At 38.1% G+C, this 18,137-nt stretch overlaps 1 protein-coding gene across 5 annotated transcripts in view; it reads left to right on the forward strand.

Moving 5' to 3' along the window:
• The window catches only part of Sox102F (transcription factor Sox102F), a 44,843-nt gene that overhangs the window by 3,246 nt on the left and 23,460 nt on the right, over positions 1-18,137 (forward strand). For 2 of the 5 annotated variants that reach the window (XM_070210634.1, XM_070210635.1), the window contains exons 2-4: positions 14,076-14,532; positions 14,628-15,181; positions 16,306-16,420. In XM_070210634.1, coding sequence (XP_070066735.1) covers positions 14,077-14,532; positions 14,628-15,181; positions 16,306-16,420 — 1,125 coding nt within the window. In that variant the 5' untranslated portion in view covers position 14,076. Of the gene's footprint in view, positions 1-13,994; positions 14,533-14,627; positions 15,182-15,703; positions 15,833-16,305; positions 16,421-18,137 lie in introns of those variants that run through there. The other 3 variants (XM_070210636.1, XM_070210633.1, XM_070210637.1) reach the window with 3 other exon arrangements.

Genomic DNA, 18,137 nt, shown 5'->3' on the forward strand with positions numbered 1-18,137 from the left:
TCTAAAAAGCATTTCTGAATATCAATATTAAGGAACATTATGAAAATGGAAGGATATAAATATATGCTTCCAAATACGAGTGACACCATTTTGTTTCCACGCTTTCACAAAATGATTATAGTGACGTCAAAATAATTATTAAATTTAGAAGAAATTTTGTAAGGAAATAAAAAACTATTAATCAAGCCTTTAGGTCACGGAAAGGTAAAATAAGCTGTGCCCTAGGTAATCTGTTTTGTTAAGGCCCCCTATGTCTTTCCAAATGGTAGTCCTAGCCAATTTATGCAGCCCGCTGCATGTACCAGTATCTTTTTCAATCTACACACTCACACAGTCACACCTTCGCACGCATGCTCATTAAGCTAAACAGAACTGCGCAAGCCATTAAGGGGAGGGTGAGGTGGGCAACAACGACAGGTTTTTATCCAGTTCTGAGGAGCTGGTTAAACTGGACATTTGCTACTATGAAAGCAAATAAAACAAAATAAGAATAGCGTTTTCTTTGCAAATGCACATAGTTGTTATTCCACAGATTTAAGGCGACGGAATAAAATTCGAATTCAATCAGTGAACGCCAGCCGAGCAAAATAACGAATAACGAATACTCCCAGCCGGAGAATCTTCAGCGTAATTGGTTAATTGCATTGTTAATAAACAAAGCACATTCAAATAGAGATGCTCCCGTCATTGGGTCCATTTAAAATGGATATAATGCTTTTCTGGAAATGTATGTCTAAGTCAAGAGGAGACATTTCGGACTTATTATTTATCTTTTAGGTCAGATCGTGTTGACGAGTTCCATCAAGCTATGCCCGTATTTCCAGTTAATTGTCTGCATAAGAAGTTGATCACGAATTAGGAAAGTAAATTCAAGCATACTGCCCAAAGAAAACTTGAAATTGATCCTTACTTCGTTAAAAAGTAAGGATAACAAATAGTAAAGCCCGTGCCAAATAGTTGCAATAAACAGGTTTCCGGGAAGAGTAAGTTCAATCTGATAGGACGAATTACCATATTCCTCCAAATCTCAAATACATTTTTCCAGAGATTTTTAAAACTAAGTTTGAAGTATCCAAGCAACCTTACGAATTAAATTTTCCGTAGCCCCATAATAGTGTGTCCGGCTCTACTTTGATTAGTTGGCGGGGCAAATAGTTATACCTCATTAGTTATATAGTTGTAACTGTTGCTTTTAATGGGTTGCCTCCTGAATCTTTAACGCAAGGCTGTAACTGAAAAAATATGTGTTTTACATATTACTTGTACATATTACTTGTACAGTTTCAAAGTGTCACACATATATCGGATATATACCTGTTTTTTCATTATCTAATCGCAGGCCATTTGAATCATTCCCCTTCCATTGCTTAATGTCAGCGCCAACACACTCACACATTCGCACACTCACACGCACTTACGCAGAAAAGCCAAGAAAAGCAAGTGTTTATTCAAAATTGTTGAAAAGTCGGCCTGAACTCTGGCTGAAACCTGGAACCTGCATTTTGTTACGCATAAAAATCGAATGTGCCTGTGCGTGTATGTGCATGTTTGTATGTGTGCGCGCGTGTGACTGTGTTTGTATTTGTTTTTGGGCTCAAAAGCTTGCGTGTACTAGTCTATTGAGAAAATGCTGCGAAAACGTGTTTTGAAGTAGATAGATAAAGCCGAATCTGAATCGCGGCGCCGACCCTCCGGTAGAAGAGACGATGCCAGTGCTTCAGACTCCGCTGCAGCCCGAGATCGGTTCGGAGAGGGAGACGAAAACTTCGGAATGCGAATGCGCGCGATGCGAAACATGGAAAACTAGTTGTGGTATCGCGTTGTTGTTGCTGATGTTGCAGCTATAGCCCGTGTTGTTGTTATTGTTACTCTTGTGATTGTTGTACCCGTTTCTGGCGTCGTCGTCGTCGCAAAAATAAACACAGTCAAAATAACAACAGGTGAATGCGAATGTGAATACAAACGCAAACGAACGCGAATACAAGAAATCAAATTTCTCGTACAACATTGTTGTTTCCTGTTTCTTTGGCCACGGCATGACCAAAACCTGGAGCTGCAGTTGAATCTGGCGGCCCAGTGGAACTGGGGAGGATGCGTGTGCTTATCATTTGTGAGACATACCGCGCATACGAGCCACTAAGTCCATCTTTTCGATCTTAGCATGTCTGTCTGTCAGTTCTCTGTCTCTGCCTGTCCTGGATAGTTGGTTGGTTAGCTGGCAATGGCCTGGAGTGTGCTCCATTCCTACTGATCACTGACCACTGCCCGCTGGCCAATATGCAGTTCCTTTCACCTGTTCTGTGCTCTTTGTCTACTTTTCTTATTAGAATTGTGTAGATTAGTAAAGATTTGATGCTGTGAGATGTGACAAAGCCTATGTCAAGGACAATTAAAGGTCTATGATAATGGCTTTAGGACTTGACGAATAGTCTAATTTAATTTCAATCTACCTGTGGAATGATCATCAAACTATTCCGACTTCAGAAAAACAAAACAGGAGTCTGCAGTTAGCTTCGGAGTGAGGAAATGTGATACATATAGCATAATTAGTTCACATACAAATAATAGTTTTTCAGTCTATTTCTAGGATCACAATTAAGCTCGTGGCTATCAATATGTACGCATATATCCTGGAAATTTATAATACTGCTACAATATATGATTTTAAAGACCTTTTAAGTATTAATACTAATATTAAGACTGTCGGCTCAAGGTCAATGTTGGTTATTTAAAATATAAACTATTTTAAGAACCTCCCGGCTATATTATCAGCAGACTATGCTAGAGAATTTTAAGCGTCAAACAACGAAATAGGTAATTACGAGCGTGTCAGAGTTAATTTTCTTTGTATTTTACCCTGGATTAAATTAAAACGCAGTTTTATTCTGACAAATCCTAAAACAGCTAGTAGTTATATTTATAGAGAAGAATGAATTATGCATCCGCCCAACATCAACTCACTTTAAAATATATTTGCGAAATGATATTTGTATTAAAAATAGTAATAATTTCAGTAGTATAGCGATACTTTAATGTCTGAGATTTTAAGTAAAACATACTATCATGGGCAAAGCCGCGTAATACTCCCCAGCTCCTATCGATAATTGTAAAAATGTTTAAAACGCATATAAAGATTGTAGAGGGGTTCATTTTACAAGACAAGTTCGTTTTATTGTAATCGGCCAAACTAGGCAAGTGTATCCTAATTTGTATTCAATTTCGCGACCCTATTTCTTAACATTTGTGGGTATCTCAATTTTGACGCTTTTTTGCACTGGCTTGTGCAAGCAGAAATATTAGCCTCCGTAAGTAGAACAATAGTCCCATTGTTTGTGATTGTGTTGCGTGTGCTAGAATATACACAAACGATTTGTTTGTTTCAAGTTTGGCCAATCTCAAAGCGGAGCGCAGCAGAGCAGAGCAGAGTGAAAAGAGTGCCAATTGCAAACAGGAACTGCAGCTCGGCGGATTACAATCATCGAACACTTCCTAAGTTTCCAACATTAGGTTCAGCATGTCAATTGTCTTATAAATAAATATGAGCAATTCTCGGGAGAAGGGTGACTTTTATATACCCTATAGCGCGACAACTATGGCCCTATCCGTTTCACATATTGTGGCAATCTTAGAGTATCAATTGCTAGGGTACAAAAACCTAACATCCACTTGCCAAAGTAACCGAAAAGGCAACGAAATATAACTTCGAGTCAACGTTTTTATGCTTGCTGCATAGCTTTAGCTGGGTGCTGATGCTGTTGCCGGTGCCGGTCCTCAGTCCCGTCTGTTGTAACTAACACACTACATGATGCATTGTCATTGCCTCAACGAGAGGCAAAATTCACTTGCCACAGCAGTCCCAGTTTCAGTCCCGTTCCGGACCGATTCGCAGTTGTAGCCGCAGCCCCAGACGCAGTCCTTCTCAATCTAGTTGTGATCACGATGAGATGCTCGCCGCGGCTGTATGGAGTTTTGGGTTGACTACAGCAAAGTTTCGTAAGATTAACCCTTGACGCGTCTATGCAACCAGTTACATTGTAAATGGGCTTGCATCTACATGCTTAAACCTTTTGCTAAATAAGTAGAAACTAAATTAAATACAGAGGCTGAGGCACAAACTAATCTTAACCAGGATTGTGGCTGGTGGTATCAATACACATGTGCCAATATAGCTCGCACCGTCGGCCAAGTAGGATCTCTCGATTTCATCATGTGATATCTGTAGGTTATTTGCATCAAAGAAAAAGCAAAACAGCAATACATGAAGGCCGATAATAATACATACTTATACACATTGCTGGAAATTGTGTTTAGGCATACCCGGCTCTTACCGTAAACCCAAGCCCAAATAAATTGAAAAATATTTTTGAAAACGGTTGTTGGCTTAACATAACTATTTTGTTTTTTTTTTTTCTATTTTTATATCTTGAACCCATTAAAAATGAGTAAAAAGAGTGTATTGCAAAATGTAAATGTACGGAACAGGCAGAAGAAAGCATCTCCGACCGACAGCATCAATAGTCGAGTCGATCTATCCATGTCCGTCTGTTTGTCTGTCCCTCCGTCCGTCTGTCCGTATATCCGTATGTATGAGCGCAAGAATATCAGGACCTATAAGAGCTAGAGACTTGAAATTTTGGATGTAGGTCCTCCTAGTGCCTGCGCTGATCGACATCCTGTTTTTTTTTTTTTTTTGAGAAAACTGGGTAAGCAGGGTCACCAAACATGATATGTTGCTTTTAAAATATTATATACATATATATCAAGTATATTTCATTTTATAGCTATCGCCACCTCCCCGCTACCACCCCAGAGCTATAAATCAAATTAATAACCGAACTTGTATTGCCAACCAATTCAAGTCACAATTTAAATGCAATAGAATTTTTGAGAATACAACAGATATTCTTTGGTACAATAAGATATACCGTAGAACATTTCATTAGTATCGGTTTTTGTTTTGCTTTTCGGTATTTTGACTGCGCACGTGTTGCGACGCAAATTCCAAGAATTTTCGTTTACATGTACACACACACAATTATGCGCTTCTGTTTCGAACTCTATCAACAACATTGTAATTGCGATTGTATTGTTTTCTCTGCTACAATTTAAATTCGATTTTTGCTTACCAATACTGAATTATCGGTGTGTCTGTTGAGTAGAGGCGGTGGTAAGTGGTATGGTCTGTCGCGAGTTGGAGACCAACTGAGGAAACAATATTTTTTTTTTTTGGCTGGTGGCTGAACAGACGTTCAGAAGAGACGGCGGCAAGTAGTGTGGTTAGTTGCGTGTTCGAACCCTGCCAAGGGAAAATTGTCTATACCCTGAACCCATTAAAAAGGGGTATAAGTGTATATTGTATTTGTGCAAAATCCAAATGTATGTAACAGGCAGAAGGAAGCATCTCCGACCCCATAAAGTATATATATTCTTGATCAGCATCAATAGCCGAGTCGATCTAGCCATGTCCGTCTGTCTGTCCGTCCGTCCTTGGTACTTGAAATGTATGGTAGATGTAGGTGCTCCTAGTGCCTGCGCAGATCGAGTTTGTTTCCGATAATCGAAAACTTACTCCGTTTCCAAGCAATCGATAAAAATCGATATCGATAACCTATTTTTTGGGCAATTTTGGTAAATAATAAGAGCTAGAGTCACCAAACTTGACATATAGCTTCTAAAATAGAATATATATAAGCATTTGATGTTGGAATAAGAGGGTTCAGGGTATCCCCTAGTGGGGAGCTCCCGACTAGAATCTATTAAATGTTTAAAATGTATCATAAAAAAATACATATGGACCTCCAGCCCAACCGCCTTATGTTTATATGGATGTATGTCCAACATGTCGACTATATTTATTGTGAACAAAACTTAATTTTGTGCTTAAAGCGTTTTTGATGCATTTATATTAACAAATGCGGATATGATATGTAAATAATAGCGGGTATTTCCCGGCCTTGCCCGTGGAAAGTTTTGTGCTTAACATTTTAGAACTTTTTCACACATTTCCCGCCTGTGGGGAACTTAAGCGTACCCGTACTTTCTTCAACTCCACGTCTAAAGATCTATTTTATACTAGTGGGCTGTCCTTGCCCGTGAAAAGTTTCGTGCTCAATTGTTTTTTAGATATTTCCTGCACCATTTTAATCTACACTTTTATTTGAAACGGGAATTGGGATTGGGCTGTTGTGTTCGCGATCGCGATGTTGCTTGTGCATGTGGTGGCCACATGTGGTTCAGATGTTGTGTCATAATCACATTGTCAAACATGTTTTGATCTTTTGTCTTTTGTGACGTGAGCTACTTCCACTTATTACTCAATGTTGGGTGACTCCTCAAAGAGTTTATTTTCGATCAGACAGACACAAGAAGCTTGCACCATGTTGCGCAAATTCATACCTATACACATATAGGCGTAATAAAAACGGGAGTGTGTCTTACTTGGCCCTAGAGCGACCAAGGTGCGAGGCAACAATCAGATGTATTTCATTTTTGTAGTGAACCAAACGCCGGATACTGGACACTAAAGTATCTGCAAGCCAGGCTGCGGATTGAACTCCATGGGGCGATGCCAAAGCTTGTATGCATGGACATGCTGTAATGGTTATTTGAAACACCCAAATATAATACGAGTGCTCAAATCACTTATGCAGGCGACCCAATCAAGTAGAACACTGTATACGACAAAGATATCTCCCTCTGTTCTGCGACGCGACGCGACGCACTGGGAACATAATTTTAGTGCTGTGGTGGGGCGTCCAATGATTTGGACGGGGAGATTGGGCGAAGCCAAGGGTGACGATGTCGGCAGTCAACATATTGCCGAATACAAGCAGCATATAATATTCATTGATTGGTCAAGTGGTCACATTTCGAATAATTCAAGAGCGATAAAAATAACGATCCCTTCTGCGGCAATCGTTACATTTACAAACATCATGTTTATCTAAAATTATTTTTCGCAATCATTGAGCACATGCAGTGAGAATAGTGTGAGAATGGTGAAACTTGAAAATGCCGAGTTTGACGAAAATATCTTGGAATGCACTATATTTTCTTATAAAGGAACCTACTTTTCGACCGATCGTTTCTATGGCAGCTATATGCTATTTATTATTTATTTATTTATTAATGGTCGACAAAACGAGTGTCTTCCTCATTATTCAATAGGTTATACAATAGATAATAGAATTATTTGCTAAAAGCCTAGTTAAAGAATACAATTTTCTAAATAGCATCACCGACCGATGGAGGTGTTTTATTTGCCAGTCCGGCCAGCTGTGCCCCTTTTCACAGCTAATTTTGTCAGTGAAATGCATATATAGAGCCTACATCTAAGCAGAAGGTTGTAAGTAGGAAAAAAGTGTTCTTAAGTAAAATAAAATATAAAATTAAAATATATGTAGTGGACCGATGTTTTACAAATCATCATGTAATTATTTCAAAACAAGTAAGAGGTTCTAGTCGGGAGCTCCCGACTAGGGGATACCCTGAACCCTCTTCTTCCAACATCAAATGTATATATATTCTATTTTAGAAGCTACATGTCATGTTTGGTGACTCTAGCTCTTATTATTTACCAAAATTGCCCAAAAAACAGGATATTGATATCGATTTTTATCGATTGCTTGGAAACGGAGTAAGTTATCGATTATCGGAAATAAACTCGATCTGCGCGGGAACTAGGAACACCTACATCTAAGATTTCAAGTCTCTTATAGGTTCTGAGATCCTTGCGTTCATACATACGGACGGACGAACATGGCTAGATCGACTCGGCTATTGATGCTGATTAAGAATATTTTACTTTCTTACTTACTTTATGGGGTCGGAGATGCTTCCTTCTGCCTGTTACATACATTTGGATTTCGCACAAATACAATATACCCTTATACCCATTTTTAATGGGTTCAGGGATAAATAGTTTACTTCCGCGTAAATACAGCGCAAGTAGTGTCCAGTTCAAAATTGAGATGAAGGTAATAAGTTATTTGGTAACTTGGCTGTTTAATTTTTTTTTTTTTGTTCGTTTGGACGAATTGCGGATTTGTATAGCTTTAGCCGTGAGCTCAATGAACACAAGACTCGGGCATGGGGTTAGACAGCTTCGAAAAAGACGGCCCTTATGTGCCGTTAAGAGGATTATTCTTCGAAAAGAGAGCGCTCACTTTCTTGTAGACTAAAACAAAAATCAATATGATACTTTCTTAAGTCGCACCGACCACCGTAAAAGTGTCAGATGCTGGAGAGGGCTGAGAGTTAGAGTGACAAGGCGCAAACCCTACAAAAATCATCGGCAATAACATTACAGTGCAGATTTGTCAATGACCTTTCGTCTGCCACTAAGTAGACACAATACAAGCCCCACGCTAATGTTCCTTAATGCCCCATCAATATCAGCCCAATAGACCGCGACAAGTGTAATAATCGCTCCAGCAAATGTTGGTTTGAACAGGCGATTACATGCCGGGACGATTACACTATGCCACAAAACGTTCATTTTCAATGCCCAGATATCTGTTAGCAAGGCAGGTGAGCTTACATATTTCACCATAACTTGCATGAAGAATAACCAAATATTAATACCAATAGGGTGTACGTAAAATTACAAAATTGCAATGAAAATTTGCAGCATCAATAGTCAGTTTGCAGGTTTAACGATGTTGCACGGTGTCACACGTCGTGGGAAAGAACAAGACAACTCTGGGTAAATCTGTATTCGAAGTGTTATTTTTGGCATCGCTGAGGCATACAGAAAACTAAAACCAGTAATAATTTGAGGATGTGCGGCGACAATTATGGTTGGGTGGCTTTTTTGGTGTCACATAAAATTCAAGAAATCAAAAGACTGCCACAACAATGAGCCCTCGTTCATAGTGCAAACAGAAATATGTATGCATGTATGTATGTCGGATATGTATTTACGTATTCACATATGTATAGAAATATTTGTGTTTAATGCCAGCATTAAAGGGAAACTGAGCGTCTTTCATTGCATTGCCAACCCATTCGAGTTGTGGCAAGTGTAATGCAAAAATGAACAAACATAAACAGGCATAAATAATGGACCAGCCCTGACTTGGTGCGGAGTGGATGACCTCAGATGGTACAATCGGGCGGGCTGCTAACGCTGGTCGATGTCCTGCAACCGCGGACCAGCCGACCTTTTGTTTGCGCCCTTTTGACCAAACAAGTGCACCATCAACAAAGAGACAAAACCCAACAACAACAACAATGACAGACCACAAATACAAAAGCTTCCTTTGAACTGCGACTTGCAAGTACTATACCTTTAAAAGTGCTAGCACATTCATGGGATGTATACTATATTTGCGTCTAAATACTCAAATATCGGTATATGCAAATGAATGAAACCGTAAGCAAGTAGTTAATACTTACACATACTAAAGAAACAAAAAGCATTACTCAGAAATATGCTTATAAAGTAAACTTAAAAATATACTTTTATTTTACATATGATATACGAATGTAACATGTGTTATAGAGGGGGATAGATAGACGAACATGGCTAGATCGGCACAGCCTGACCTGACAATCTTCAGATTAGTAGGTTTTATACTATTTATATCAAAAGTGTACTATGGTACATATGCTAGAATAGAAAGATCGCCAATTGGCATAATATATACTTTTATTTGTATATATTTGAACAAGCAGGACGTATGGATGTAGTATTGTGTTGGCTGAGGGTCGTAGACTTATGTTATTTGAAACAATACTTTTAAATAGAATAATAATTTATATATATGTATATATATATATATATATATATATATATATATATATTTATACATATATAAATATCAAACTATATCAGTTTGGTAAATGTGTGAGTACATTATTGATACGTAGTCTTTTAAACCAAAAATAAGCTTGAGTTTCACTCCCGTTCGTCATGGGGTCGTGGGTTCGCCCTCGACTTGGTAATTTGCAAAGTGGTAATCGGCCTTCTCAAATAAGTAGACCCCATTAGATTCATTCCACCGCCGGCGGTCCTTTGGCTAACCAAATTCATTTTTAATGCCAGCACGTGCGCAAAGACATGAAGGCTACTGCCGAGGGCTCGTAAACAATGCCAACAGTCGATGGAATTGGGTCTGGACGTGGTCCTGGTCCTGGTCCTGGCCATGGCACTGAAGGACTGCGCGGGATAGGATTTCTATTGAAAATTCATTATTGCGCCAGGCATTTTTGTGTGTTTCTTTTTTATGTGTTGTTCATCTTGTTTGCCAATGCTGTTTTTTGCGGTGCTTAAAAATGTAGAATAATATTTATTTTATTTACCTTAGTCCTCTTACCATCGTAGAATCACACACAAAATCATTTGTATATGCACATATACACTTCCATACAGAAGCTATATACATATATGTTTTTGATACTTAGTGGGAATATTAGTTTGAAATTTGTGGCCAGGGCAAGGGGTGAAAGAGTGTGTTTCAGTAGTAACGCCTTAGGCCGAACTCCCCTTTAATGTGTGCTATGAACTGAGTCTTCTTCTAGTGTTGATTTCTCCCTCAGTGCTGGCGCGTGGCGGCGAAAAGTCATCCCCATCTTCAATTGGGTTGGTGGTTTTTTTTTTACAAGTATTACGGACAAATTGTAGGCACTTCGACATCGGATGATAAATGGCAGAAGAAACGGCAAATAATGAAAATCATCTTAAATGAACACAAACAAGCGTCCAAGTGTTGCCCCTGCCTGTGTTTCTGTGCCCCCACATAGAACCATAGATATATTTATATATATATATATATATGTATGTACGAAGAAAGTTCCTGTTTCGTTTAGCTAACTATTGAATACACTGGCGTTTCCAAAAGAACTTAACTCATACTTAAGCTCCCGGGGTATACGAATACAACTGTGACAACCGGCGATGTTTACGTCGGGTTATGTCGGGGGTGACTGGCGTTCTGTTTATTTGCGTGGGCCTGTGGGTATGTGTATGTGTGCTTAAGCGCTTCCCGTAACTAATTTATTTATTTATTTCGTATTATCGGCCTTATTCTGTGAACCGTTTGTTTCTATTTAAAATATTCAAATGCAAGTTTTACCCAAATATTTGTGTACATATATAATCACATACATATTTACATGATGATTGCAAGCCCAACACAAATGTTCGATGATTCAGTTCATTGTTCGAACAATAGCTTCTTCGATTCGGTTCATGAAACTGATTTTCTCTATGCCTCCTAATTTTTGGTTTTATCGTATATTTACTAAATTAATTAAATCCTGAACCCATTGAAAATGGATAAAAAGCGTACACTCCTATTTTTATACACTAAACCCAATAAAAATGGGTAAAAAGGGTATAATCTAACTGTGCAAATATATGTAACAGGCAGAAGGAAGCATCTTCGACCCCATAAAATATATATATTCTTGATCAGCATCAATAGCCGAGTCGAATCATGTCCGTCTCTCTGTCCGTCCGTCTGGCCGTCTGTCCATATGTATGAACGCAAGGATATCAGGCATCTGCAGGTCCTCCTATTGCCTGCGCAGATCGAGTTTGTTTCCGATAACCGATAGCTTACTCCGTTTCCAAGCAATCGATATCGACACCCTGTTTTTTGAACAAATTTGGTAAGTAATAATAGCTAGAGCTTCTTGAATAGTATATATATATATCAAGTATCTTTCATTTTAAACCTATCGTCACCTCCCTGCTACTATCACATAGCTATAAATCAAGTTAATATCCTAACTTGCATTGCTCACCAATTTAAGCCACACATATTCATGTGTGTTTACTTCGAATTCTATCAAACAACATTGTAATTGCGATTGTATTGTTTTCTGTGCTGCTATTTACGTTCGATTTTTGCTCACCAATACTCAATTGTCGGTGTGTCTGTTGAATAGAGGCGGTGGTATGTGGTGTGGTCTGTCGCGAATTTGAGACATAGGAAACAAAATTTTTTTTTGGCTGGTGTGTCTGTTTAGAAGAGACGGCGGCAAGTAGTGTGCTTAGTTACGTGTTCAACCCCGGCAAAGGGAAATTTTTTTAAAATTATATTTATTACTACAAGCGAGCGCGTAGCGCGACCTGCATTTGGTGTTGGAATATGAAGGTTCATGGTATCACCTAGTTGGGAGCTCCAAGCTAGAACATCCTACTTGTTAAGGTTGCAGCGTTGGTTTTGTCCTTATTAAAATTAGAATCAGGAAATATGGAATAAGGAATTTGGGGCTATATATATATTTTTGAGCGCCTCCTTTATATTTATTTAGATAAAATCGCTGCGGGCTCAGCTGTTGAAGCATATACAATATTTTCATCTGGGTATTTCCCGCATAGGACTCGTACGTATAATATCTTATAAGCTTTTCATACATATTTGTATGTATTATAAAAAAAAGAAAACATAACCGAAACCGACAAAAAGGAACCCATTGAAACCAACTTGCGGAAGCTATTTGCAAATGTACAAGTCAATATTTAAATTGAAGAGTGTGTATATGTGTTCATGTGTTTTTATGCCTATGTTGCCGTCGCAGAGTAACGGAAGTCATTATTATAAATAAAATTGTCAGTTCAAAGCAAATCGAAAAAACAATCATTTGTTGTTTTTACATCGCAAACTGTCGCTGCTGTAATGTGCTCTTTCTCTCTACATCTTGGCCAGAGCTCTCTGTAGATAAGATGAATATGGAATGGGGATTATACTGACGTACCCTGACCGAATAAAGAATTTCTTCAATGAAACAGATAAATCAATGTGTACTCATTCAGAGCGAGATTCTTAGATATTCCATTTCGAGTTACCTGTAAAGAAAAGCTGAAAGCCAAATACATAAACATTTCAACAAGATCAATTTTAAACAAAAATAAACAAATGAAGTTTTGTTGTAACTTTTTATGCCCTGAACCCATTAAAAATGGGTATAAGGGTATATTGTATTCGTGCGAAATCCAAATGTATGTAACAGGCAGAAGGAAGCATCTCCGACCCCATAAAGTATATATATTCTTGATCAGCATCAATAGACGAGACGATCTAGCCATGTCTGTCTGTCCGTCCGTCCGTCCATCCGTCCGTATGTATGAACGCAAGGATCTCAAAACCTATAAGAGCTAGAGACTAGAGACTAGAAATTTTAGATGTAGGTGCTCCTAGTTCCTGCGCAGATCGAGTTTATTTCCAATAATCGTTAATTTACTCCGTTTCCAAGCAATCGATAAAAATCGATGTTTTTTGCGCAATTTTGGTAAATAATAAGAGCTCTAGTCACCAAACTTGACATATAGCTTCTAAAATAGAATATATATTTAGAATGGATGCATTTAATGTTGGAAGAAGAGAGTTCAGGGTATCCCCTAGTCGGGAGCTCCCGACTAGAACCTCTTACTTGTTTTAATTTTATTTAAGAAAATTGTATTAAGAAAATAACAAAAATATATAAATATATAAATATAACTCGGTTTATTTCCACATATCCTGAGTGAAAGTCGGAGTTAGCGTCAGTGCCCACTAGACCACAAATGAATTGCTGTCACACATATACGTGCCAAAGACTGCTAAGGCCGCAATATCAAGATCTGGCAAGAGATATAGTGGGGCGAAGGCTGAGGAGGTGGCGGAGGAGCTCCCTGAAACGCATAAGCGGAAGTCGATGCCGAAAGATTTTGCTAAATATAAATATGTTCGTATGATATGTATACTCCGGAAAGAACGACCCGAACAGGCAGAACTTTTATTTTTGTTTTCATACCCTCTACCCATGAACATTTTAAGAGGGTGTTTAACCTCCTTATTAATTTTTTTGTTAAAATCTTAGAAATAACCTATTCTGGCTTAGATTTGGAAAATAAATGGATTCCTTCGGTCTCAGACCCGTATATCTAACCCGAATGGGGTCGGAGTCGACCCGTGCATCTAATTTTGTGATAATCTAAATTACAAAAAACTCCGAAAGCTTTCACTAAGTCGAGCTAAAACTGAAAAACAATGTTTCTTGTCATTAGGCTTCAAACCGTATAAGAAGCACACAATAATCTTTATTTAAATTTATTTTGCTAATAGATATACCGAATACTTTTCCAGCATGTCGGGAAAACGCAAATCGACACCAAACAAATTCGATGCCGACTCAAATAGCTCACAAGGATTAGAAGGAGCTTCCGCTGAGACTGGACGACAATTCCAATTTAATCTGAACGATATTGCAGTCTCGGCTGGTAATATGCAAAAACAGATTCCCAATAACAACAATAACTATAATGAAACCGAGGTCGTGAACTTTAATGTGAAGAGTAGCACCGAGTGCGACTCTATTTGTAATTCGGAAGTTGCAGCAGTAGTGGTTGGTGACGACGAGGGTGAGGGCGAAAGTGAAGACAAGGGTGAGGATTATAAGCGAATGGGCTTAGGACTTGGCCTGTGCGCAGTTTTGGAAAGCGATGATGAGCACACTGATTTGGATATTGACATAAGGAGCATAAGCCCAAGAGTTACTTCCAATGCCAGTGCCGACGAGTCGGATACTGACAATGTTAGTCATGTAAGTGATATCCAAAATTTTTGAAACGCTTCACATAAATAGTTAAATTGTTGTTATGTATATAATTCGGTTGTGACTAATTTTTTGTGTTGCAGTCTTCCCATCATACTTTAGCAACGGCGTCACCTACAAAGAAGCGTTATAAAAAAACATCTAGGTTACGTCTACTTAATGGATCTTCAAAGATGGCACGAGCTCAACAGACGAGCATATCTGGGTATCCAGGAGCACAGGAGCAAAACCCCATAAAGGCTGATGCTTTGGGCTTGTATCCGGTTAATTGCACCGATGGAGAAGCGATCCAACGATTTGTCAACGCAGCAGAAGACGACATTGAGGATACGAATCTCACTTATTTTAAAAGCGAATACAGTACAGTGATAAAACAGGAACTTAATGATAAACTGGAAACTCCACCACCTAAGCTGAGTGCTATCGTCACGGAAGATGAACCTATGGAGCACGATGTTATCGGGAAAGAGCAGCGCATTTTCCATATACCATGTCGAAATTCAGCTTCTACTATTAAGAATTTTGATGAACATTATTTTCCCAGCCGAACGGAGCCATTAATTGTTCCTCCTCCAGTATTTGACACTTTTGGCAAGCAAAGCGTGTCAGAGAACGTGCCGTTGCCGAAGTCCACAAGGTGAGCTTAAAATAATAAACATATATTAATGTGTACGAAAATATCGCCTTATTTTATTGAAAATAACACTATGCCGCATTGAATTGAACTCATAGTTAATAGCGGCAAAACATAATTGTAGGATCCAATAGTAAACCTGTTCCGGCGGCCTCAAACTTATTAACTGTTTCCTACTGCGTTACCAAATGCTGTTGACGATTTAAAATGTCCAGCCTCAAGTTTGTATCCATTCAACCCAATCTAATTGGGTTCACGTGGATATTGATGTTTTGCGGTCATAATTTTCTGCTTTAACTATATTCGCAATTTCCGTTTGTAGCATTCAATTAATCAGAAACAGTCTACTGGTGAAACTAACAAAATTTGAACAACTACACAAGTGGGTCGGCGGGGGCAATCGGATGGCACTGCGTACGTGCGAATAGCGCATAGTGCTTAAAAGTAAAATAACCACAGATATTAGCTTAGATACCCAGCGCTCCACGCTTTTCAAGTCGAAATTGTGAAACTATTTTGATTGCTTGAAAAGTAACACAAAAAAGTTGTTCCTTATAATTTTTTTCTGTCAAATAATTTCAACAGAAAGTGTAAATACATAATTCTGCAGTCATCAAACACAAAAACTTTTAGTAGACACACTTTGGACCCAGTGTAAGAAATGGTTACTTTAAAAAAATTTACGGAAGAGTAAAGAAAATGAACCAATGTATTATACATTGATTTAGGTTTCTTTGGCACAACATTATATACTAGTTTTAGAATCGGGATAGAATCGGCATAATATTGTTTTGGTTTGCTGTTTACTAAAATCGCCAAAACTGAAAAAAAGAAAAAGTTAGAGGGTCCGGTCGGAAGCTCCCGACTAGGGGATACCCTGAGTTCTCTTATAACAACACCAAGTGGAGCTCGCGCTAAAAATTGATTGTATAAATACCCTTACAGCCACACGTACATAAATATAACAGATTTAAAAGCAAGCAGTCACTCTCGTTAACCCCAAATAAATATTGAAAGATTATATTCTGAAGAAAACTTAAGTCATATGGCAATTTTCAACAATTAATAATTGATTTTGTCGTATTGAACCAAAATTTCATTTGTTTTTTTGATTGGTTTTATTCCAGAGAGAATAGCGCATTGACTGCAAGGGGACAATCACAGCGATCGTATGGGAAGGACCGGACTGTCTCCGAAATGATTCAACATCTGCAGCTCATCCGAAGTAAATTGATCAACCAGGTAACAAATTAGCAAATATTTTTTGGCGTTGTCCTTTAAACGGATTCGATTCGAAAACAAACCTAAAAAATATGGGTTTGAGCAAAACTAGTTTTTTTTATATTTAAATATTATATAAGGCAAGTAATTTATACGAAAGGATATAATGTTGGTATATATGTGTATGTGTGGGCGTGTATGTGTTAGTGTGTGCATGCATGTATGTATGCATTTATGTATGCATTTATGTATGCATGCATGTTTGTTTTCTTATACCAAACGCAGACCAAACCTATTTTTAAAGAAAACGAGCTTCTACCAAGTGCTCTACTTCTCGACTGTCAAGAATTCAAGTAGGCCTTTCTGAAATTTAACAAGGGAGGAAACGTTGGCTCCATTGGATGAGGCGGTTGAGCAGGAGGCGGGCGCAGTAGGATGTGGAGGGGGTAAGTAGATGTAAGTAGATATGTAAGTAGATGTATGAATGTATGAAGATGCATGTATGTATGCATGCTAACATGCGTATGTATTTGCGCAAGTATGCATGCGTACATGCGTATGTATGCGTACATGCATGCGTATACTGTACAAAAACAAACATGCTTACATGTATGTAGATACAGGGATCACCATTTCCTCCAAGGAGGGATGCATTTTCAAAAACTGGGAGTCAAACAGATGAATTTTAAGAAAGATGTTTGAAAATGTTTTTGAGCCGATCGGTAAGCGAAAAACTTTCATACAATGCAGGGATGCATTTTCAAAAACTGGGAGTCAAACAGATGAATTTTAACAAAGATGTTTGAAAATGTTTTTGAGCCGATCGGTAAGCGAAAAACTTTCATACAATCGTTTTTCACTAATTACCCACTATTGTGGCTGAAATTTCCCAAATTAAACACGGATTCATTAAGTTTTCAGCTTTAGAAATAAGTTTGAGAAAACCTAATAACAACAATAACGGTGCCAGATAAAGATCAAAAATTGTGTCCAGAGGTCAAGAAAAAACAAGAGTTTCTAGTAGGGAGCTCCCGACTAGGGGATACACTAAACTAAACCCTCTTCTTCCAACATCAAATGCATATATATATTCTATTTTAGGAGCTATATGTCAAGTTTGGGGACTCTAGCTCTTATTATTTACCAAATTTGCCCACAAAACAGGATATCGATATAGATTTTATCGATAGCTTGTAAGCGGAATAAGTAATCGATTATCGGAAACAAACTCGATCTGCGCGGGCACTGGGAGCACCTATATCTAAGATTTCAAGTCTATAGCTCTTATATGTTCTGAGATTCTTACGTTATAATAATAATAATAATAAAGAAGAAATAATAAGAAATAATAATTTCCGAGGTCGATCGATATCGATACCCTGTTTCTTGGGCAATTTTGGTAAATAATAAGAGCTAGAGTCACCAAACTTAACATATAGCTTCTAAAATAGAATATATATATGCATTTGATGTTGGAAGAAGAGGGTTCAGGGTATCCTCTAGTCGGGAGCTCCAGACTAGAACCTCTTACGTGTTTTTTAAATGGTCTACATCAATACATTTTTTTTATATATATATTGTATATTAATTGGTTATCAGAGTTCCTACTTTGAAAATGTCTTCCCCATTGTATAAGCGGACGTGGTGCATTATAACATTTTGGATATGCCAAAATCCGTTGGCTTCGACTGGCTTTCACGTTTCATCTTTAAATTCTGAATGGAGTAAATGATGTACA

The sequence above is a fragment of the Drosophila virilis genome, chromosome 6 (assembly GCF_030788295.1).
Source record: "Drosophila virilis strain 15010-1051.87 chromosome 6, Dvir_AGI_RSII-ME, whole genome shotgun sequence".
In the NCBI taxonomy this organism is placed as follows: Eukaryota; Metazoa; Arthropoda; class Insecta; order Diptera; family Drosophilidae; genus Drosophila; species Drosophila virilis.